The sequence below is a fragment of the Wyeomyia smithii genome, chromosome 2 (genome assembly GCF_029784165.1).
Source record: "Wyeomyia smithii strain HCP4-BCI-WySm-NY-G18 chromosome 2, ASM2978416v1, whole genome shotgun sequence".
Classification (NCBI taxonomy): Eukaryota; Metazoa; Arthropoda; class Insecta; order Diptera; family Culicidae; genus Wyeomyia; species Wyeomyia smithii.
The window spans coordinates 76,995,674-77,019,418 of record NC_073695.1 but is presented as its reverse complement, the minus strand read 5'-3'; the positions used below and the strand labels follow the sequence as shown (position 1 = coordinate 77,019,418).

At 38.3% G+C, this 23,745-nt stretch overlaps 2 protein-coding genes across 9 annotated transcripts in view; one reads left to right on the top strand and one right to left on the bottom strand.

Moving 5' to 3' along the window:
* Positions 1 to 23,454, top strand: part of LOC129725099 (thiamine transporter 1-like) — a 76,727-nt gene extending 53,273 nt beyond the window's left edge. For 3 of the 4 annotated variants that reach the window (XM_055680552.1, XM_055680550.1, XM_055680554.1), the window contains 4 exons: positions 9,932 to 10,145; positions 20,734 to 20,967; positions 21,205 to 21,772; positions 23,006 to 23,454. In XM_055680552.1, the coding sequence (XP_055536527.1) occupies positions 9,932 to 10,145; positions 20,734 to 20,967; positions 21,205 to 21,772; positions 23,006 to 23,309 (1,320 nt within the window). In that variant the 3' untranslated portion in view covers positions 23,310 to 23,454. The remainder of the gene's footprint in view (positions 1 to 9,931; positions 10,146 to 20,733; positions 20,968 to 21,204; positions 21,773 to 23,005) is intronic. The other variant, XM_055680553.1, reaches the window with a different exon arrangement.
* Positions 1 to 23,745, bottom strand: part of LOC129725096 (potassium voltage-gated channel subfamily KQT member 1-like) — a 612,086-nt gene that overhangs the window by 431,322 nt on the left and 157,019 nt on the right. Inside the window, exon 3 of one of the 5 annotated variants that reach the window (XM_055680531.1) lies at positions 19,853 to 19,910. The exons of 3 other annotated variants lie outside the window; for them this stretch is intronic. The gene's annotated coding sequence lies outside the window, so the exon portion shown is untranslated. Of the gene's footprint in view, positions 1 to 19,778; positions 19,796 to 19,852; positions 19,911 to 23,745 lie in introns of those variants that run through there. One more of the 5 variants, XM_055680532.1, reaches the window with a different exon arrangement.

Below are 23,745 nucleotides of genomic sequence, written 5' to 3'. Positions count from 1 at the left end.
TTCACTGAACGAGCAAGTGGCTGAATTGACAGATGTTTCGATCTCCAGTAGCTTTCTTACGCACACTGATAAAAGATGATAACGCTATCAACAATGATGTACTAAAACCCAACTCCGACACCCAATAGGAAATATTTCAGGGGATTTGAATTTTATTGTAGTTTTAAACACTCCGGAGTTTGTATTCATTAATTTGTAATGATTTGAATGTAATCATAAGTTTATAGTAATTCGTTTTGTAGTAGAATATAGTCTTGCATGATCTATTTAATGTTTTTTTTAAGTTACTAGTAAAATTATTAATGTGTTTCAAATTTGTTTTGCGGTTTGTTCATCAGAATTTAATACGTTTCGTTTGAAAACTTTCACGTGCAATTAAAGGTTGATATGGGGGAGGTCCGGTGAAAATTTGTGTTGTGGGATGCAGGTTCAGATGGTATGTGTGACAAAAATTTGGACAAGGAATTTATGATGGGAAAAATGTTTAATTTATAAACATTTTTTTTATCCGAGCTGGGGGAGAGTGTAAGCATTGCTAGCTTAAGCAATGAAGGTGGTAGGGATTGCTGAGAGTTATGAACCGCTGGCATTGGAAATGCAATGCAAGATCTACAGGAAGGGTTTGTCGTGAGTTGCTGTCACACCCCCACGCACCGATAGGCCAGAGTTAGTCCACCGCACCCTAAAGCACGCAGCCCACCACCCATCGGTTTTCCAGACACCAGCACCCAATATAGAGCAGGCGAAAATATAAATGACAGATGGGGAAAAAGCGCGGCTGCGATTATTGGCGCGAAAATTTAGACGAGGCCAACGTCTTAGGGCACAGAGGAGGAATGACCTGCTGTAGCCACTACACTTACTCAGTAACCAGATTCCGAATTGAACGGTCACGACCTGCGGAAAATTAACTAGAAACCAAGAAGACAAGCGACTCTAAGGAGACAGTAAAAAGTGTGTGGCTATAGTGAACAGCAGGTAAGGCACTCTCCTTGTCCCGTAACAATTGCCTCGTCACCAGTCAGCCAATCAGGCTAAAAAAGCAACGCTTATTTCCCAGAACCCCGCTGTTTTGGATTAAACACGAAGACGCCGAGAATCCCATTGGACCCTACGCCGGTGACTGAGGACGCCGATTAGGAGCCATTTTGGCGGCAAAGGCCGCAAGACGACGCCGGACAGAACGTGGGTGTGCAGGAACCAGGTGCAACGAGAAGGTGGACTGTGCGCTGACGGTGAAACGGGGCCCCGGAGTAGAACGAAAGTGAATAAGGTTAGCTAGAAATAAGAAAGTGGGTGACGAATGCTAGTAATAAAAATTGTGTACATAGAGACTCAGACAAGCATTTTCCTGGAACCGCGAAATTTCCTTAGTAAGCCGACCCTGAGGCTGTTGTCCAGGGAGTCCCTACAGCGCTCGCTGCTGAAGCTGGGACAATACTTACAGGTCGTAGGAAATATTGATTGGGTTCGGGGAAGTTGAACCATTAGCAATTGATATAACGATTGGAAGATGATCACTACCGTGGGGATCGTTGATTACTTTCCACCGGCAATCTAACGCTAGTGATGTCGAGCAAAGGGATAGGTCAAGCACGCTTTCACGTGCTGGAGGATTAGGTACACGTGTCGCTTCCCCAGTATTCAAAACTGTCATATTGAAGTCGTCGATCAAGTTACAGATTAAAGAAGATCGGTTGTCGTCGTACAGCGACCCCCATAGCGAACAGTGAGAATTAAAATCTCCCAATATCAAAAAAGGCGCGGGAAGCAACTCTGCTATATCAGTGAGATGCTTCTGTTCAATCCGCGCGGATGGAGGCATATATAACGAAACAAGGCATAGGTCTTTTCCATTCATATTCGTTTGAATGGCAACGACTTCAATATTCGAGATCGAGGGGAGGTCGATTCGGAAGAAGGAATAGCACTTTTTAATCCCTAAAAGTACCCCTCCACCGTGTGAGTCTCGATCTCGACGAATAATGTTAAAATCGTGGAAATTGAGTTGATCGTTTGAATTGAGAAAGGTTTCACAGAGCGCAAATGCGTCACAATTGTATGTATTTATTAAATGAGAAAATAGATCGAATTTGGGGATGATACTTCTGCAATTCCACTGTAATACAGTGATAAAATTCCTAACCTCTTTCGACGTATTAGTCATCGAAAGATATGATAGCTGAAATGAGGGGCCAAGTTGCTGCTAGTTGCATCAAAAAGGTTTTCACTGTAGGAAGAAGGGCAAGAAGAATATTTTGTAGGGGATCTGGTATGTTGAATGTTTTAAATATCCAGTCCACAATATCAGAAAATTTTATGAACCCTGTTTCTTTTTTATCTTCTGATCGAGAAATGGGTGCACGAGGGGTTTTTGGTGCCCCAGGAAGCGGTGGGTACTCCTGGTTTGATTTAAAATTAAAACCGGGAGGTACTTGCTTCGGTTTTTCTTCACCGCTTCCTTTTTGTGTTGGCTTATTGGTCATTCCGCTAGGGGTTATCTTGCGACCTTTGCGAGAAAGATTAGGAGAGTTGATCATTCTCCTCTTCCTAGATCCTTCTGGCATGGCATAAGAACACCCTTCGAGGGGATCGTCAGATGTACCCTCATCGGTTGGCAAAAAGGAAAAGATGTTTCCTGTTGAGGGTGGCTCAGCACTCTTCAACATTTCTGCGAAAGAGCGCTTTGATCGTTCCTTGAGGGAACGCTTTATTTTTTCCTCGCGCTGTTTGTACGCGGGACACGCCGAAAGGTCATGCCGAGTTCCCTCGCAGTAAAGACACTTTTCAGTATCCTCACTGCAAGCGGTCTCAGCGTGATTGCCTCCGCACTTGCTGCAGCGTGCCTTGTTGCAGCAGTAGGTGGCTGTATGACCTAACTGCTTGCAGTTTTGGCAATGCATGACCCGCGGTACGAACAGGCGTACAGGCAGACGAACCCTGTCCAAAGAGATGTAGTTCGGCAGTGCGGATCCGGCGAATGTTACACGGAAGGAATCCGAAGGGAAGAATTTCTTCTTCCCTTCTTCGATGGATACTGAATGCAATTGCTTGACATCCAGTATCTTTACATCTTGAATCAGGGGGTTCTTGAAGCAGCCAACCCCGTGACGCAAAATGTCATCGACCGTGAGGCTTCCTTCGGTAACCACACCGTCGATCTCCACGTCCTTGGCAGGGATGTACACGCGGTACTCTCTCGTGAAGAGCTCGTAGCTAGCAATTGCGTTTGCTTGCTTCAAGCTACTCACAACAACTCGCAGTTTGTTCGGTCTAACCTTTGTAATTTCGGTTACGTCCGAAAACTGTTTTGCCAGGTCCTTGCCGATTTGAATTATATTTAGAGGCTTCTTTATGGGCCTGAAGTAAACTACGAACGGACCTTTCGAAGCATCTGGGTAAGCTTTCACCCGTGTTGCCGGTACCCTTGGTACGGGGCTAGGTAGCGGGGAAGGTAGAGGGGAATTGATGGGGGAGATCTCAATCTCTTCCCCAGTTGTTTCCACATCCAGGAATAGTTGCACCTGCATGTCGTCCATTTTGCGGGAGCGTTACGCTCTACCGCACACAAACGATAAATATTCGAATGCGAGGGGGGGTCAAGTAGTTGCTATTAAATTTTAAAAACAATTTTTCAAACTACAATGGATCAAAATAAAAAAAAGGCAGTAATACTAATACTAATAACAATAGTAATAATAATAATAATAATAATAATAATAATAATAATAATAATAATAATAATAATAATAATAATAATGATAATAATAATAATAATAGTAATAATAATTATAATAATAACAATAATAATAATACTATTAATAATAATGATAAAAATTCTAAAGTGAATACTTCACCGAACGTCTAAGTCACGACCTCACGGCTGATAGTAGGATTAATCGAGCGTCTCCGCAGAACAAACACTGACGATCCAGCTTCGTGTTGTGACACAGTGGCCGTATCCTACACGCGACCTTGTAGATGCCACTTGTAGTTGACTTCCACTCGCTCGATCGTATGGTGGTCCGTGCTGCTAGCGGGGTAACAGCGGTGCGGGAGAATTATTCTTGCTGATATATCAGCTGCGTATCGCATCACTGGCGGGGTAGCCTGCCCCTACCAGTGTGCAGAAGATGTTTCTGCCGATATATTGCAGGCTATTGTTATCGCACACAAGAACTAATCGAAAAAAAAACATCCGTACGATAACTCGTGTATTGTTATTTTGCGAATCAAACGGAGATAAACAATTTGCGTCTAATCAAGACGAAAGCAAAACAACGAATGTAAATAATTCGTTAGTGGAACGAGATAAACGATTACTGGTTTCAGCAAAGATGCACATAATAGTAAAACGCTTCTTATGGCTTTGAGAGTTAGTTCGCGAATTGTCCGCAGAGATGGCGCACGAATCTAACTTTTGATAGGAACATCCAAGAGATATGGTTTCTTCAGCAAAGTTGTAAAGCTATTCAATTCAAACAAAACGCCTGAAGACGAAACGATTTAGCAAATCTCGATCGTAGAGCCACCAAATGTTGATACAGTTTCCTATGGTTTTGTTTGTAAAAAACTGTTTTAAAACGGTGCTTGATCAATTCAATGCAATCATTTATAACATTTTCTGTTCTAGGATGTATGAACAATAGTGAGTTTCGATCTTTTTAACTTCCTCGTAAGACATTTCTCGCTTCTTCGTAAAACACTTGAATAGAACTTCAGAACTGTAAAGCACACATAAAACTTTGTTTTCTCCACATGCACAAGCAATCAGACCGACTCAAAGTTATGAACTAGAATAAGTCAGCCATAAAAGACATATGAGCCGCATGATTCAAGAGCATAACAATATGTGTGAGATTGCGGGTTTACGCGTGGGAGTAGTTGTGAGATTGACGGTTAACTCAATGGAGTTTTGTGTATGCAAAACCTGACTGCAATGTTGGAAAGTTCGACCATGAGAACCTCCATTTATTTATGCTGTATGCCGACATATCCGGTACACAGCTTCTACTTTGGCTGTAACTGACGAGTAAATGCCCAAATGCAAGCTCGAACCATTTGTTTAACTCTGGCAGTGTTTTTTGTGTTTGGTGAGAGAAGTTTGCGTGTGGTGTTTCATGGCCGTGTTTGTATAAAACAAACACTGGGAATCATTTTTGGGATAATAATTCATTTTTTTATTCGGTTAAGTATGATTTCACATGAATAATCGCCTAAGAATAAGTCTCTTAGCGAAGTTGTAATGGGTTAACATAATAAATTTTGAAAAAAAAACTTTGGGTTGATAAAAAAACATCGTTTGAAAATAATAAAGATATACGCGAAAATCAATTTATTGCTAATATTAAACTTTTTTTTCAAACAAAATGAAAAAAATATTTTTTTTTACTGAACTGAATAATCATACTAATTTTAAGTTTCTCCAGTATATTTTTGAACCTAATTGCTATGACATACGATGATAAGTCTCCATAAAACTCCAAAAAATTACATAAAAAATTAAAAAAATTTAATTATCTTTTTCTACAAAACGCAAATTTTACTTAAACTTTTAACATATGTTATAAACAACGTATATTCTAATAACCCAGTTAATCTAATAATTTCACGTTTTTTTAGTGTGTTTTGAACCAAATTGCTATAATATACGAAAAACTTTGTTAATAAATCACCCAAAAATTCGAAAAAAGCAAAAAAATGCAATATTTTTTTATTATCTTATTCTACCAAAACGCAAATTTTCCGCAAACTTTTATCACATATTATTGAAGGGCACAAGTGGGGCTCTCAGACCAGGCTCGGATTTGAGGAGGGGCAAAGGGGGAAAATGCCCCGGGCCTCCCGATTCAAGGGGCCCCCCTAGTCCTTGGGCGACCTTTTTTTTTCTTTTTTGCTCGTCACCTTCCAGAACGTTACCTCTAAATGTTTTTAGAAAAGAGGGCCTCACAAACAAATTTGCCCCGGGCCCCACACCGTCTAAATCCGGCCTTGTCTCAGACACACTATCAGGTGCTGTGCTTACACGTGCTTACATTTAATGTTTTTGAAGGTCAAAATTAGGAAACTTACGCTCATTTTCAATGTGGCCTGCGACTGACTCTGTAGGGTTGAAATCCATTACCCATCCTGTTTTAGGAAACTAATTTAATAAGCTTTCAATCATATGTGAACATACCTTGATAGCTTTAGTAGATTTTTATATATTCCAAAATATTCAGAAAAGCTATTTTTCTCCGTTTCTAAAATAGGTAACTTTGAAGGCATTTTTCAACATGAACCGTTTTTTGTATCAAGATTTCATTAAAAAATTATGTAAATATAGATAAAATACTACAAAATCATGTGCTCAAAACATCCTGAATATGGAATTCGCATTTTGATAATTTTGGCCACTCTTTTATATAGGGACCGTCTTATGTGGCACTGGCTAGAGGGGGCATATTATGATTTTTTGAACTCCGATTAATGTACGGCAAACGTCTGTAACATAATCAGGGTAATTGGCGACCTCTAACTTTTTGGTGTTTTCTGGAATTTAAATGCGATAGGTATAATTCAAACAGCTTTTTCATTATTTTTTTGTAATACATCCCTGTAAACACTAAGATGTATTAAATACAACCTTCTATTTTCTCTCAACTGAGGTTGCATAATTTATAGGGTGATTGATCGTGGTTCGCACCTGTCTCATTGTTTTTCATGACACCCTAGGAATGAGTGGCAGATTTTTCTAAAATTGCAATACTTTTCAACTAAAATTTAGATAGAATAGAAGGAGCAACTATAGACGAATAAATTTGTTGATTTTAAAAACACCTGATGTCTAGTATATATTAACGGTATGAGTTTTAATGCAAGCGAAATTTTGATTCTGGTTCGTGCCATATTGATCGTGGTTAGCGTCATTTATGATCTTGGTTCGTCCTAATAAAAAAAAGAAATGCAGCATTGGAAATTAAAGAACTACACGCTTTTTTGTGTCAAATACAGTTATATTTTCTGTATCTACCTAGCAGTGTGAAAGAAACTTGCACATAATTAGTATTCAGACTATTTCGACAATATGAATTTAGATTTTTTTTAACAGAAATTTACATTTAGGGGTTTCACACTTTTTTCTGTGCGGACTTCTCCATTGCGCCCAGAAATCGTTGATCTATCGTGAGATACGCCCGGATGTCTGCTTTATCCGCACTTCTATTATTAGCAATACCGCTATTGAGAAGTGGCATTTTCATCATTATTTTATTAATGCTGGTGTGTAATATGATTTTATTCTTCTTTTTTCACACTTACTGCTGTAGTATACAGCGTTTTGTTCCTCCAGCCAATTACCGCCACTTATAATTTCCTGGAGAAGTTTCGTGCAGCGTCTTTCTGGCCATTCTTATTATTGGAGGGACCAATTTATTGTAATGGCCAGAAAATCAATATTAACTTGCTCTGGTAATTAGTTATTGTTTTTTGCCTTTCTCCTAGAAAGGTATAGCAATCACTTTCTAAACCAAAAGTATAAAAGTGCTCCAAAGGGCCGAATGGCATATATCACTCGACTCAGCTCGACGAGCTGAGCATTTTCTGTATGCGTGTGTGTATGTGTGTGTGTATGTGCAGATTTTTATTCTCACTCACTTTTCTCAGAGATGGCTGGACCGATTTTCTTGAAATCAATTGCAAATGAAAGGTCTAGTTGCCCCATAAGACCCTATTCAATTTCATTCCATTCGGACTTTTAGCTTGGAGGTTATGTATCGAAATGTAAAAATCATAAAACATCATTATCTCGAAAACTACACAACCGATTTGAACAAAATTGGTGAACGGGCTATCTAAAATACCTTCAACTTTTGAATTTTATGAAGATTGAATTTGTGGTTCAAAAGTTATGAAAAGAAACGTGTTCTGAAGACTGTGTAATGTCACTCATGTTGCTCAGAGATGGCTGAACCGATTTTTATAAAATCGGTGTCAAATGGAAGGTCTAGTTGTCCCATAAGACCTTATTGATTTTTTTTGCAATCGGACTATAACTTTGCCTGTTATGTTCAAAAATGTGAAATCCAGCTATGAAACGGAACATATTCCGAAGACTTCTTGGACTCACTCACTTTTCTCAGAGATGGCTGACCTGATTTCCACAAAATTAGTGTCAAATAATTAGTCTAGCTGCCTCATAACACTCTCTTGAATTTTTCTGTAATTGAACTGTAACTTCGTCTGTAATTTACCGAAATGTGAAAATCACGAAACTTCATTATCTCAAAAACTACACAACCGATTTGATCAATATTATTATCAGATGAGCGGGCTAATTAAGGGTTAACTGATGAATTATGAACATTGAACACGTGGTTTCAAAGTTTGGCTGCCCTATACGTTCCCATTTCATTTGATTATAATTGAATATAAGCCACCGTTATGTATTAAATTGATAAGTCTATTATCTCAAAGATTACATGACTAATTTGAACATAACTAGTGTCATACGAACGAGTCATCTCTCAAACTTACAAACAACAAACTTCATAACAATTTGATATGTGGCTCAACAGTTATGAAAAGAAAAGAAATTCAAAGACTTTTCAAAACTATACCTGCTCTGATCGATATATGTGGCCTCAACATAATTTAAATGTGGTATCGTACTATTTGAACGTTCCATATTCATTGATTCCTTGCGATGTGTCTTACAATCCAAAATGTTGCCTAAGGTCGATTATGGAACATATTGGTTACTTCTAAAAACATTCACTTGCCAAAATTGGTTCCATTTAGTTGGTTAGCTCTCGAGATGTGCAGAAATTTGTGTTTCATTTGTATGGAGCCCCTCTCTTCCAGAAAAGGGAGGGGTGTCGAAACATTATGGACATATTTGATACTTCTAAAAACATTCACATGCTAAATTTGGTACCCTTTACTCGGTTAGTTCTTGAGTTGTGCAGAAATTTATGTTTCACTTGTATGGGACCCCTCTCTTCCAGAAGAGGGAGGGGTCTCAAACTATTATAGGAACCTCTATCGGCACTAAAAACCCCTACATACAAATTTTCACATCGATCGGTTCGGTAGTTTTCGAGCCTATATGGATCAGACAGACAGACAAACAGACCGGACTGCATTTTTATATGTATAGATTACAACATCATTTTTTAGAACCTAAAGAGTGAATATACATTTATTAGATTGAAGCGTTCATATAAATCTATTTTTACAAATGAAAGTTGGAATGAGAAAGGCTGGGTCTGACCGCTAGGTGGATTAATTTCCAATTCCTTTGATTTATAGCAAAGTTCAACTGTTTATTTCGATGTTTCGCGACGTTTTTCCAGACCGGTTGACTGAAGCTGCCTCTAGCGGTGATTCGGTGAAATTGTTAGGACGAACCACGAATATTTGCAGCGCGAACCAGGATCAAAAAACAATTGTTGTATTATTAAAAAAAATCACAATCGGAAACTTTTTTTCTGTAATAGAAGTTTCAATACTGGTAAAATATAGATGGATCAACGTTTTAAAATTAATATGAAGTTATACATCACGAGCTAAAATGCTGTAGACAAGTTTGAACAAACTGCTCCGGTGAAGACATTGGCAGCTAAATTTACATCTTTCATTAGCTTAGCTATCAAGGCTAATTGAAGTAGTTTCCTTTAACAAAAATCAAAGGTATGTATTGTTAATAGAAGCAGCATTAAAAATTAATTCAATTTAAGATTTTCGACTATTCAATGGTTTATCGATGATTTAGGTAATAGCACGAACCAAGATCAGTTTTTGCATAGTGCGAACCACGATCAATCACCCTAAATGGCTGGAACCATAACATAACGCTGCTAGTGTCTGCAAAAGCACTTACTGATATCCTTTTTGTTTGTCCTCTCTTAACCACTGTCTCTTTCTATTTCATTTTCATTGCACCGGCCAACAGGTGATACAGGTGCTGTACGGAACATACATGGCCGCCGAGGTAGCATACTACACGTACATATATGCGAAAATCGACCGCGACAAGTATCAACAAGTAACGGGCAATACACGGGCTGCGGTGCTGAGCGGTCGGTTTTTGGCTAGCGTCATCGGCCAGGCACTGGTGTCAACCAAAGCCATGGACCTACGGCAACTGAACTACATCACGCTGGGCGGTAAGTGAGATTTACGATGGGTACCTTCAATGGGATATCTTGTTGGGGGCTTGCCGCAAAAGGAATCCATTTTCACACGGGTGTCATCTTCTAGAGCCAGCAGAGATTGCACGTGAGAAATAGCTAATGGCTGAAATAATTTTCTACCCGTACGTGCTTGCTGCTGAGCAGATTGTTTTTCCAATGTTTATGGCCGGATGCTATTGTCTTGAACTGATTCAATATTGGTAGTAATAATTAACGTTATCTGGATGACAGTAAATCGAATAAATAATGACTCGCATGCTTTTATCTTTAGGTAGAAAGCACTTGCTTTGTAACTTGAAAATCGTTGTACTATCAACCTTTCACGTAAAATAATGGGTAAGCAATAAAAAGTATATCATAGTCAGTCATACAAAAGCAGATACTTTCCTAAAGCTAAAGCTCGCGCATCTTTTTCTGTAATGTGTTTGTGTGTGACGACATTTGTAGCTGCAAAATTGTTTTTGTGGGGGGTGTTACTCTTTTATTTCCGCATAAAGAAAAGTGCCGCGGAATGTCACCGTGTTTTAGTTGATGTTTATGACAAAAAAGCTCCAACTGAGTGAATGTGAAGAAAGTACAGCACCAGAGTTAAAGTTCGAATGACCAAATTTGTATTTTGGATGAATTTGTTGATGGCCATAGGCATCTTCTACAGTATTCGACAGGAATGTACAGAATTCATTCTTTTGATGTCTAAAACAAGAGACCGTTTAAATTTGTTTTGAAAGGTCTATCAAACGATTTATTAAATTAAAGGTTGTTTTACTTGGTTTTTCTATTAGTAATTTTTATGAAACAAGGCAAATGCGAAAATTTAGGAAACAAGAATACACCAGGGAAATGACTTGTTTATTTTAATCGTGCCAAAGTAAGTGATTCGAAATGTTTTGAAAAGTCACATGCTTCATTTAACGGACGAAAAAAGAGGGAAAATCCCAAGACACTCCTCCATGTCTCCATGACTAATCTCAAGTAATGCCGGGATTGTCAAGCCAATGGTCCTGGATTTCGTAACTGCCATATGGCATCAAAACATATGATTTCTAGTGACTCTTCTCACACAAAGGATATCTGTCCCGTGAAAGAGACCGCTAGTAATTTCAGTGTGTACATTGTGAGGGTGTATACAAATCTAATTTCTGTGATTGTCCTGCTAAGTAAAACATTATTGCATCCAGACAACTCCTGTGGAAATGGACTATCTGATAACAAAGTTGTTATTATCCTCAATATGTGGAAAGAGTGGAGTTGAAATTCACCGCGCTCTTCTTCTTCAGCGTGAGCGCTGCGTGTTGCAGATTTTTGCACCACACTTTTACAGACAATATAGACACACTCATTTCCCACACCACAACTGAACGAAACAAAAGTGGTGAATCACTTCAGTGAAAATACACAGAATACACGTCGCGCACTACTGGGATAATAAAAATAATGTCCAATTTAAAATGTCAATAAGTCGGTTAGTTTTCAATGGATTTCCCTTATTCTTGCAGTGATCAAGATGCGATCAGCATCATATCCGATGTTAAATTAAACAACAAATTGTCCTTTTGAGGATAAATTGAAAACCTAAGTGAAGAGTAAATGTTTTCTCGGTAATTCATTACACTTCATTTTAAATATTGGAACGGATATAAATTTGACTTCATCTCCATGCCTCAGAACGTAATTAATTTTATTTTCCATCAGCAACATGCAACACCCAACAGCTTATGTTATCTGCTTCCAAACGACACTAAGACACATAATCAAATCTTGAAAATTGTCAGGCCTTAATTATGCAAGCAACTGTATACACTCACGAGTTGCTTTTTACAATTACTATTCGCAAATGGATTTTTTCTCGGCTTCACAGTTATTAAGCGATTAAAACAGTTTTATTCTTTCAATGCCCAACGTTATTTTGCTTTCGTCGTATTTTTAGAACAATCAAACAAATAAATTTAATATTTTCTCGTTTTGAGCTAAAAAGTAAAATGTTATTTCAACCTGCATGCACTCTGACTGCTAAAACTTGTTTGCACTGCATAGTGTTTGTTCCATTCTTCTTCAGTGATGTCGTATTTATATGTGCAAATTGAGATTCGGTAGCAGTTCAATTTTTCAACGTATCCAATACAAGTAATGTAACAAACAACCTTATGTAGTTCTTGGTCAACCTTGCGGTCGCGGTTTGCACACAACCCTTGTGATTTTTCTTTTTCGTTTTGAAATATGACTAGATTTAATCGAAATGTTTGGCTTAATTCATTATGAATGATTTTTCACACATAACAAAAAATGTGTACACTAAAGCCTTTTTATTGCACGCAGAAAAAAACTGAACTAAAAAACTGAGTAAATTCTGAAATCCGCGAAATTTGTGCAAAAAAACTTCATTCGCTATGATTAGAAAACCAATCGTTTCTACTGAATAGGTACATTAGAAAAAAAATCAGTAACAATTGAATATTCAGTAATTGGATCAAATAAACTCATCGGATACTTTAAATAAAATGTTTGAAAATGAAAAACCACTAAAATCATTCCGCGTAAAAGAGACTTTAATGTACTCACAAATACAAATATAATTTCGACATCCAAAAGCATTCAACAATGAAATACTTGTTATTTGATGCAAGCAAACTCGACAAAAACGCAATCTACCTAGGTGCTCCCCTCATTTGATATTTGCTCAATAAACTCACTGTAAAAGCACTGCATTGAGCACTGTTGTATAGTCATTGTGCGTAATGTTCTTTTGTGTGAGAAAACTCACCTCAGTTTATTATCTCTCAGGAGAGATATCTCAGATTACATCACGGAGTTTTTTCTGCAAGCTCCTCAGATACACACGGACCACTGCACACTGTTTTCAAAACTGCCAAAAAATATGTATTTTAGAGCTGTTGTTCCATTAATTATTCTCCAAGTTATAGAAGTTGTAATTTTGTGATTAATCCACAGTGAGAAACAAATTTTATTTTTCTCATTTTGGAATATAAAAATCCACTTTGTTTGGCAAAGGCCTAGCACATCTTAAAAGAAACCACTTTGTTGAATACATCATACTTCTGTCTACCTATTTAAATTGACTTTTTTGGAGTTTTCTATAGATCACCCCTAATTGTTTTCAATTTAATTTTCTATAGTGGTTTTATACAATTTTTCATTGTTCTACAATATTGTTTGCTATAACGAAACAAACAATTCCTTCGAAGAATGTTCATTTTTATCTCACATAATTTCTAGTTAAATATTGCACTACTTTACAGTAATTATGTTTGCCTTTCTCCCAGAAGGGTATAGCAATCACTGCAAAAACTAAAGGTAAGAAAGTTCTCAAAAGGGCCGAATGTCGTATATCACTCGACTCAGTTCGACGGGGTTCGCCACAGAAGGCAGAATCACGTAAGGCAGAAGCACGAAAGGCAGAACTCTATGACCGTACACACAAGGCAGAATATTTCAAAAGGCAGAATTTCGAAGGGCACGAAAGGCAGAATCATTGGTAGCAAAACTTGACTCACGATAGCCAAGTGCGTGATGGCAAATTGGTGCGAATCCTGGTCACGGTATCAAAGCTGCTACTCTAAATTTATAATTTAATATTATTTGATAACCAGACATAAGGTGGTGCAAATCAAGCCAAATTATTAGATCCGAAACGCGCAAACTGGTTTGGCTCAGGTTTAGACTCTCACGGCATCGCGGATAGTAATTTTTCGATGTTAGGTATAACTTACACTAGTCTCAACGGCTTGTTGATTATAATTAACATAAAACAACTCATGCGGCGAAGACGCATAATCGAGGGCAAGGAACCGAGGCGGCACAAAGCCGCCGTGGTTTCCGCGGTCCGAGCCGGCCGCCGACCCGCCGTCGGAAGCGGCGGCCTCTCGCATACAAAAAAATGATCTACTGGTTTTCTAGGATTATTCAAACAGGTTTTCTTTCCCTCAGTTAAGTCCGAACGAGCGGTAGCGAGTAAGGACAGCATACACTTGGACAATAGAGTCGGCCAAAGGCCGCGAGTGTGTGTTGTTGAAAAGAAAATAGACCATTTTTTGATTCTGCCATTCGTGCTCTGTGTGATTCTGCCATTCGTTATTCTGCCTTATGAAATATTCTGCCTTTCGTAATTCTGCTTTTCGTGATTCTGCCTTTCGTGATTCTGCCTTTTGATTTTCTACCTTTCGTAGGAGACCCGTTCGACGAGCTGAGGATTTTCTGTATGTGTGTGTGTAACGCTCTCCCAATCTCACTCGATTTCCTCAGAGATGGCTGGACCGATTTCAATGAAATTAATTGCAAATGAAAGGTCTAGTTTCCTCATGAAAACCTATTAAATTTTATTGTAATCGGATTTCTAGTTTAGAGGTTATGTATTAAAATGTAAAATTCACGAAACATCAATATCTCCGAAACTACACAACCGATTTGAACAAAATTGGTTTCAAATGAACGGGCTACCTGAAAAACTCTTAAATTTTGAATTTTTTGAAGATTGAACTTGTGGTTCAAAAGTTACGGAAAGAAACGTGTTCTGGAGACTATTTAATCTCACTCATGTTTCTCAGAGATGGCTGGACCGATTTTCATAAAATCTGTGTCATATGGAAGGTCTTGTTGCCCCAGAGACCCAATTGATTTTTTTTGCAATCGAATTAGTACTTTGCTGTTATGTTTAAAAATGTGAAATCCAGCTATGAAAAGAAACATATCCCGAAGACCACATAAACTCACTAACTTTTCTCAGAGATGGTTGACCCGATTTCCACAAAATTAGTGTCAAATGAAAGGTCTAGCTGACTCATAACACCCTATTGAATTTTGCTTTAATCGGACTGTAACTTCGTCTGTAATGTATCGAAGTGTGAAAATCACGAAATTAATTATCTTAGAAACTACACAACCGGTTTGAACAATATTGATATCAAATGAACGGGCTAGTTAAGGGTTAACTGATGAATTATGTTTGGACACTTGGTTTCAAAGTTTGTCTGCCCTATACGTTCCCTTTTCATTTGATTATAATCGAACGTAAGCAACCGTTATGTATTAAATTGTTAATAAAACAACAAAGTCTATTATCTCAAGTATTACACGACTTATTTGAACATAACTAGTGTCATACGAACAAGTCATCTCTCAAACTTACAAATAACAAACTGTATAATAATTTCATATGTAGTTCAAAAGTTATGGAAAGATAAGAAATTCAAAGACTATTTAAAACTGTTCCTGCTCTGATCAATATATGTGGCCTCAACATGATTTAAATGTAGTATCGTACTATTTGAAAGTTCCCGGTATCGCTTGTGATTAAATTGTCCGAAATTAAGAGGCATTTCTTTTATTTCACTATTTCTTAAGCACTAACATTACGTCAATTTTTTTTTTTTTATTCTCGCTAATTTTCCGTCGGTCTAGTTCCGCCACTGTTGTGGCCAATCACCGACGCCCAGGGAGGCGACTCCACACCCAGGACCCTAACTCACGACCCGTTTATTAACGGACCGGCGCCAACGGCTTTACTTCCTCATGCGATGGAAGGCGTGATCCCAGAGATTTTTCGCCTCAGAAAAACTCCCGGTGTCGGCTAGAATTGAATCTAGACCAGTTGGGTTGGTTGTGAGTGGATCACGCCACCTCACAACCATCGACACCTATGTCGGCGGTGGGATTCGAACCCAGGCGTCGAGCGTGGTTGGCGGAGACGTTACCTACCACACTAGGCCCCCGCTCATTACGTCAAATTTCATATTTTATACTTCAATTACAACATCAATATTTTAGAACCCAAAGAGTGAATATACCTTCATTGGATTGAAGCGTTTATGTAAATCTATTTTTTTCACCGCCAGGTGAATTTTTACTAAAATAAAATTAATTTTGTAACCGTAGTGTCTCCAGCAAAGTTGTTTTGTTAGTTATTCTTCATGTTATGAAAGTTAGATTTTTTTGTTTAATCTTCCTAAAAGTGAGAAACGTGATTTATTTTCCTCGTTTTTGCATATAAAAATCCGATTTGTTAAGTAAACTTTTGAAACATTCAATAAGAAACAACTTTGTCAAAGATACCATACTAACAAAAATAAACTACTATGAAATTTCCTTTAGAATGCCCCTTAGAATCATTTCTTTTACTATTGTGATTTTTAAAACATTTTAAATGTTCTAGAATGTTGTTCACTATAATAAAACGCACGAGTTAACCGAGGAAAGTTTCTTTTTATCTCTTATATTTCCTTAGTTATTGAAGGTTTTCATACACAAATTTACTCACAGATATATTTACAGGAGACAGCGAGAGACGAATGCCTATATCTGGATTGAATGATATTTTACTTACACTATAATTAACAAATTGTTTAGGCTGCAGATATTTGCAGATTTTAAAGAGATCTTTTAGTAAATTCAAGCATTGTTTCAAAAAATCTTAAATAACCAAAAATATATCGTCAGTTGAATTCAAAACTGGCACAACTCAAAATTTATAGTTTCGAGAAAAACGCGTTTAAAAATTTGCGTCGAAAATTTCTTTTTTCATGTTCGTAAAAAATTACAATTTTAGGACTTTTTCAACTGACGATATGGTCGGCGTGCGACCATATGTTCTAATCACGTTGTTTCGAGTAATCGGCGATCAAAGTTTGACCACCCCGTATGTTTTCTGCAAGCTGCTACAGAGAAATTTTGTTTTAATACCATCATAAACTATTCATATGATTTCGTTTTTTTCATGAAAAATAGATTATTAATTTTAACATCATCTGGTGTCAAAAACTCATTTTTTTTTAAAAATGGCACTTGGTTCGGTCTGGTCGCACGCTGACCATATGAGAGATAAAATTAACATGTCTCACTGTCTAGTGCAGCGATTTTCAACCGGGGGGGAATTCCCCCCTAGGGGGGAATTTGACCGTTGCAGGGGGGGAATTGCGAGTAGAAAAAAATCACAAGCAATGCGCTTTTGTGATTGACGGTGGTGCGACTTTTTTTTTCAGTGTCCAATGAATTAGCTCGCAAAAAACCCATGCAGCAGTTTCATGTGCTTTTTTTTGCTCTGTAGGCATTCATACGTCAAATGTGCTTGTTAACAATCGTCACATACACCTTCACAAGAGATGCTGAATTGTATTCCCGTGTATTGGTGTTCTTCTGCTCCTGCTTGAAACATGTTAAAAATTAAAGTTTAAAAAGCTTTATATTTTTTAATTACTACAGCTTTTCTTTCATGGTGCCGATAGGGGGGAAAAGCTTGTGTAAATTATCAAAAGGCGGGCATGAACTGAAGAAGGTTGAAAACCACTGGTCTAGTGGATTGATAACAAAATTGCAACTTATATAAAATGGAGAATAATTAATGGATCAACATTGCAGAAGGCACTACGGCTCTAAAATCAAGTGTTTTGTGTCAAAATAATTTCGATCCTGTTTTTGCAGTTTTGGAAACAGTGTGCACTGCTCTTTTCAAGCAGTTGCGTCGATTTGCTCACCAGTGTGCAAGCAGTTGTTTTTGCAGTGAAGAAGATTCCCCTATACGCAAGTAATTCTTTGAGGAGAAAAGACAAGCTGCAGTCATTTTTTCAACACTCCTGGTATTTTTTCTACTTGTCATGACCGAAGCAATTTGCGATAATTTGTGACTCTATTGCGATCAAATTTTGATAGATGCGTGTTTTTTGTATGCAAAGCGAAAATTATACATGGGCTTGTTCGAAAATCAACCACTCCCACATTCAAGAGGCTGCTTTCCTATTTCTAATACGCTTTTGATTGCCTCTAATGTGTAAGAAACATATGTACGTCAAATTTAGTGAATATTGGTCAAGGCGTTCCGGAGATATGGTAGAATATGTACATATACAATAGGGTGGGGAATCGTTATATGGAAAAAACGAAACTTGATAGCAGAAAGCCAGTACCAAGTTTTTTTTTTGTTCTATTTGGGGCCCCAAACAATCCTGTATTTATTGGAAGTCAATTGGTTTTGTCTTCGATTGGCGCATTGCATTTCAAAATTATATGGAGATTTGTATGGAAAAACCAAATTTTTTGCATTTTCCATTCTAAAGAGCTCAAACCATAGGTTTCAAGACTTTAAATGGTAGGTTTCTGGATGCCTAACAATTTGGCCGAAGACACTAAAGAGCTAGGGTGTGCCAGAAAAATACTAGAGCTGTTCAAAGTTGAGTATGTCGAAATTTATGTTGCAAATCATTTTTTCTGTCAACACTGCCAGTGTACCGGCGTTAGTCAGTTTTCCATCAGAAGTAACCTCTGAAACACGTTGTAGATTCTATTTACGCCAAGAATATTGACCTGAATTTGTTTACTCGGTCTAGATGAGTGTATAAACTCGTTACAACAGGTTACTTCTGATGGGAATCCAACTGACGCCGGTACATTGGTAATGTTGGCAGAAAACAAAATTTTCTGCATTTAAATCGACATACTCAACTTTGAACAGCTATAGCTCTTCTTAGGGACATTCTAGCTCTTCAGTGTCTTCTGCAAAGTTGTTAGGCATCTAAAATACTCAAATCTAGAAAATCTATAACGAGCGTCTTAGCAGAGTGATTGAGATCAATCAAAGAAATAGTTATCGGTTTCCGTTATACTCTACTAAATTTTTTGGAAATAAAAATTGAAATTCAGTCCGCAAATATATATTTCGACTGTGACGTACAGTCTTCCTCAAGGCTTATGTGGACCAGTCCACAAAAGCACTGAGGAAGACTGTACGTCACAGTCGAAATATATATTTGCGGACTGAATTTCAATATTTATTTCCAAAAAATTTAGTAGAGTATAACGGAAACCGATAACTATTTCTTTGATTGATCTAAAATACTATACTTTAACATAATGTTGTGCATTATTAGAGCATTATTGAGCTCTCTAGAAAGGTAAATGCAAAAAGTAGGATTTCCCATATGAATTTTCACACAAATTTGAAATGCAATTCGGCAAGCAGAGACAAAACCAATCGACTTCAGGTAAATTGAGGGTTGTTTGGGACCCCAAAAAGAACCAAAAAATCTTTGTTCTGGAAAATCGATCAATTTTCCCCACCCTAACCTATATATACTCTTATTAGAGTTCTCACTGGTCTTGTCTTTGTAGATAATTTAAAAATATATTTTGCTGTCCCCGTGGCTCTGTGGTTGGCGATGTCGGTCGGCTAGCTCTCCCACACGGTTGTGATATCGGGTTCGATTCCCGATCGAGTCGAGGATCTTTTCGAGCTGGAAATTTTCTCGGCCAGCACTGGGGCACGGTGTATCGTTGTACTTATCCTACACATGCAAAATGTGCCAAAAACAATATCGATAACGATTTCCCTCAACTAATCTAGTTGATCGAGACCGCTTTTAGCCCCAAGGCTAAGCGTGCGATATTGTTGTTGTTGTTTTGCTGTCCTTACAGAAAATAAAAAAGTATCTGAACTGGGAACAGCGCGTGAATAAAAACATTTGTCAGTTTTTGATAGCGTCAACTTGAAGACAACATGCAGTGTTACTTTTTATAGAATGTGGTGTGGAGTGAATCGGGAAATGGATGATCGATTTTCTAAAGAATAAACTTTTCAAATGTCATTTGAAACAAAAAAGTTACCTATGAAACATTCAAGATAGTTCGGAAAAGTTGGTCTATTGCTGTTGAGATCTTCAGTCTATCCAGTACCGTACCTTTTACTATAAATATCCTTCCAAGTAGCTTGAATGTACCTTCCATGAGAGATTTTACCTGTGGGCGAACGAAAGAGAGAAAGTGTCAACAGCAATTAACACAATTTTCAATTGTTATGTACGAAACAACACTCATATTACAACTGTTATAATGTGTAAATCAAGAACGTTGGATTCTTCATATTCTTTTGAAGTTTGAGCGCCAACCCTCCACTTTGTAATTGTTGAAATAAAACCACTGGCAGCATTCAGTTGACTCAGCATTACATTGAAGAACAACCAAAGAGTGAAATTTGTTTTGTTCCCGTACAAGTTCAACCTTCAGTATCAGAATGCCAAAAAGAGCACACTGGATTAAAAGGTTCCAGAGGATATTACCATCACTCATCGCAAGTAATTTTCAACAGAATCATCAAAGCATAAAAACAATTTTCAAAAAAAAATGATGCCCATATATATTGTTATCGCACCGCTTGGTACACTTACCATCGGTCTACGAAAGAACCCCATAATTACAGCACAAATTGGGCGGCTCGCCAATGGGAAAATTTCCATTTAACGAAACTGCCTCCAAAGGTCAACCAACATGGAGTGTCCCATGTTTGCTACCATCATTGTTGACGCCGAGAATTGAGATCAAACGATGAAGAAGCAAAAAAATATCCGAAATGGTGCGCCTACTCATGGTAACAAGCTAAATTTATCAGCAATGTTCCATGTCACAATGGATCTTACCAAAAATGGGCCGCTTCTGCCTTTCCGCAACGAACAAACTTACTAATGAAATTAGAAAACCACCCTGTTTTATTGTCCCAGCCCGAGTTGTACAGCAACCTAATGTTTTTTTCATTCAATTTTCGTTTTTGCTCCGATTCATGCAGCTCAGGGATTTTCTCTGCTGTGGTCTTTCGTTTTACCATCGGTCAAAAGCAGCGTTTACTTTTACTCTAGCGAGCATCAGCCGACAGCATTGGATACAAGCGATGTCACAGCAGCCAGTGCCAAAATCCAGAATGACCACGAGGCAATCCATCGACAACCACAGGATGCTGGGGAGGAAATTAAAAATGACAACCACACCACTGTCGATCGAATCGTCGTGAGTATTCTTCCAGGTGATTGTACGCAATGCAAAATTGCTGGAAATTTGATTTATTTGAGAAAAGCGTTAGAAGGTCTGTGGTAGTTAGAAAGTTTATCATTAAATTGGGCTGAATATTATACCGACGTTAATGAAGATTAATATTCATTATTGTTGCTGGTGGTGCTTTTTTATGTGGCTAGCCTTCGTAATTCTCTTATCAACTAATGACAAATTCAGCTGATTTTTCTTTCTTTCATTGCTCCCACAGTTTCGTCTAGCCAAATCGCCGACGGCGATAATCCAGTGGACGAAACCAATGCTAATTTGTCCCAAGCACGGTCGAACACCGTCGCCTCCGGTATGCATCCTGAGTCATTAAATGACCGGTCTCCAGGTACTGCCAACGTCACTGTTCCGAAGACTCGTTTTTCTTGCCACCGAGCTGGCCGTCTACTCTGGGCTCACTTTACGGCAGCCTACTTGAGAAACATGACCGTAGTCCAGTGGAGCCTCTGGTGGTCGCTCGCGATGGCCGGCTTCATTCAGGTGCAAATCTACGTCCAGCTGTTGTGGCACGAAATCGACCAGGATCAGGAATACCTGTACAACGGTGGTGCGGAAGCACTGCTGACCTTGTTTGGCGCAATCAGTGCCATTGCAGCTGGTTACGTGGCGAACCGGATATTCGAGCAGTGGGCCCTCTGGATACTGACGCTGTGTTCGGCTCTGCAAGGCGGATTGATACTATATTCTGGTTTCTCGACGAACATTTGGGCGGCATACGTTGTTTACATACTGTTCGGTGTTCTTTACATGTTCATGATTACAATGGCCAGGTAAGCTGTGAGTGAAAGGGATGATTTGGGAAATGTATCTGCACGATGATGCACCGGGGATGACCTGCCTTCGTGTGGTTTGGGACTGAAAAGAATGTTCACTAAGCTAACGCAACATTGCTGTTGGATTTGTGAATAGAAGATATAAATTTTGCCACAGGCTCATGTTTTGTCACTATTAAAGGCTTTATTGCATTACCTTTAATATGAATAATACAAGCTAAGCAGAAGTTATGAAACGATTAATTTAACCTCTATCGGTTTGAGTAACTGATCAATCAATTCACATACGTCATTCCTTCGGAAGTGAATTCGTAGGCTAGAAATTAAAAAAAAAAATACGAATAATATTACCAAGGTTCCCGGACGAACACATACGATTCGCATAGGTTCTCTAGGATTCCTCATTCGTGAGCGTCCTTGAAATGCCCTGTATATGGCTCTAAGATTCTTGAATAAGAATCGTGAGTGGGAATCCTCCGGATCGTGTTTGCGATTCCTTTTACGATTCCGTCACCGTGTTAATCGGTATCCTGGGGATTCTTACTCAGAACTCTCTGTGTGTTAGTAGGGGTTTTGAACTTGCAAATCGTTTTGCAAAAAATACAGGGTGCATCAGGGAAAAAAAGATTTGTTTTGGTTTTTTTCTCGGATTCTATTTCCATCTTTTTTATCTACTTTGGCATCATTTTAAAGTTTAGTTACCTTTATTAGATTCTTTAAAAAAAAAAATCGGTATTCAGATCCAGCACTTGACAGAAAACAAGTACACTGTCAACAGGAGTAAGTCATTAGATACCCAAACTAACCCAATATTGAAGTTTTAACATTTTCACATTTTTCCTGCCGCATCCTGCACCGTGTTCACTCTAGTCAGTTGCACAACTGGAAAAATAATTATTTTATATTGTACTTCCGGTGAATCCACAAGTCTAACTGAGTTCAATAACTTTTCCAATGTAAGAAACGAAAACGAGTTTTTGTAGTGTTGTTCATTTTCATTGGAAACGATTTTCCTTCCGAATTGTCCACTTACATCACGTTTCCACGCCCGCAAAAGACAAACAAAGCGGCCACAGTTAGTGAAACATTTCCAATTATCCAAATTGCCACAACGCTGCAACTTCTACTGTCCAGAATACATAAACGTTTGCCGCTTTTGATCAACACTTCATTCTTTTTTTCTTTTCTACCGGACAAAATTGCCACTTCTGCTGAAATTGGAATCATTAGCGCGACGGTCGCCAAATATCTGGAGGAGGATAGTTTCGGGTTAATTTTCGGTATAAACACATTCATCGCGCTGGCCTTTCAGTCCATCCTGACCGTGGTGGTCATCTCCGAGTCCGGCTTGATGCTGTCCCCGCGCGATCAGTTCAAGGTCTACGGTGGCTACTTTCTGGCACTGGCACTGGTGTACTTCATTCCGGCTAGCATAAGCAGTGTGAGGTACTGTCGACGCCAAACAACAGAGGCTGAGCCACAAATGGCAGAAGGACGTGAAGTGAAAGAAGAAAGTGATTTTACTCGTTTTTGAATGTAGCGTTTGGTCTCGAATTTTTGGCTGTAGATTTTACAGTAAACAATACTTTTCAGTTTATATATTATGTATTACGATGTGTTCGATGACTGACTTGGCATAGTATAATCTTATAATTTGGTTAAAATCATGATGGATTGTTTTTTTTTAGTATCATTTTGAACAAAAGGTTGAATTCCAAAAACGAAAGTTGCATTTTTGGTTCAATATCACCGTCCACACTTAACTACATGTGGTCCTCGTAGCTCTGTGGTTAGTGATGACGATCGGCTAGCTCTCCCCACGGTTGTGATATCGGGTTCGATTCCTAATCCGGTCAAGGATCTTTTCGAGCTGGAAGTTCTTTTCGTCTCAGCATTGGGGTACGGTGTATCGTCGTTCTTATCCTACACCACAAGCAAAATGTACCAAAAACAATATCAATATTAGCCCC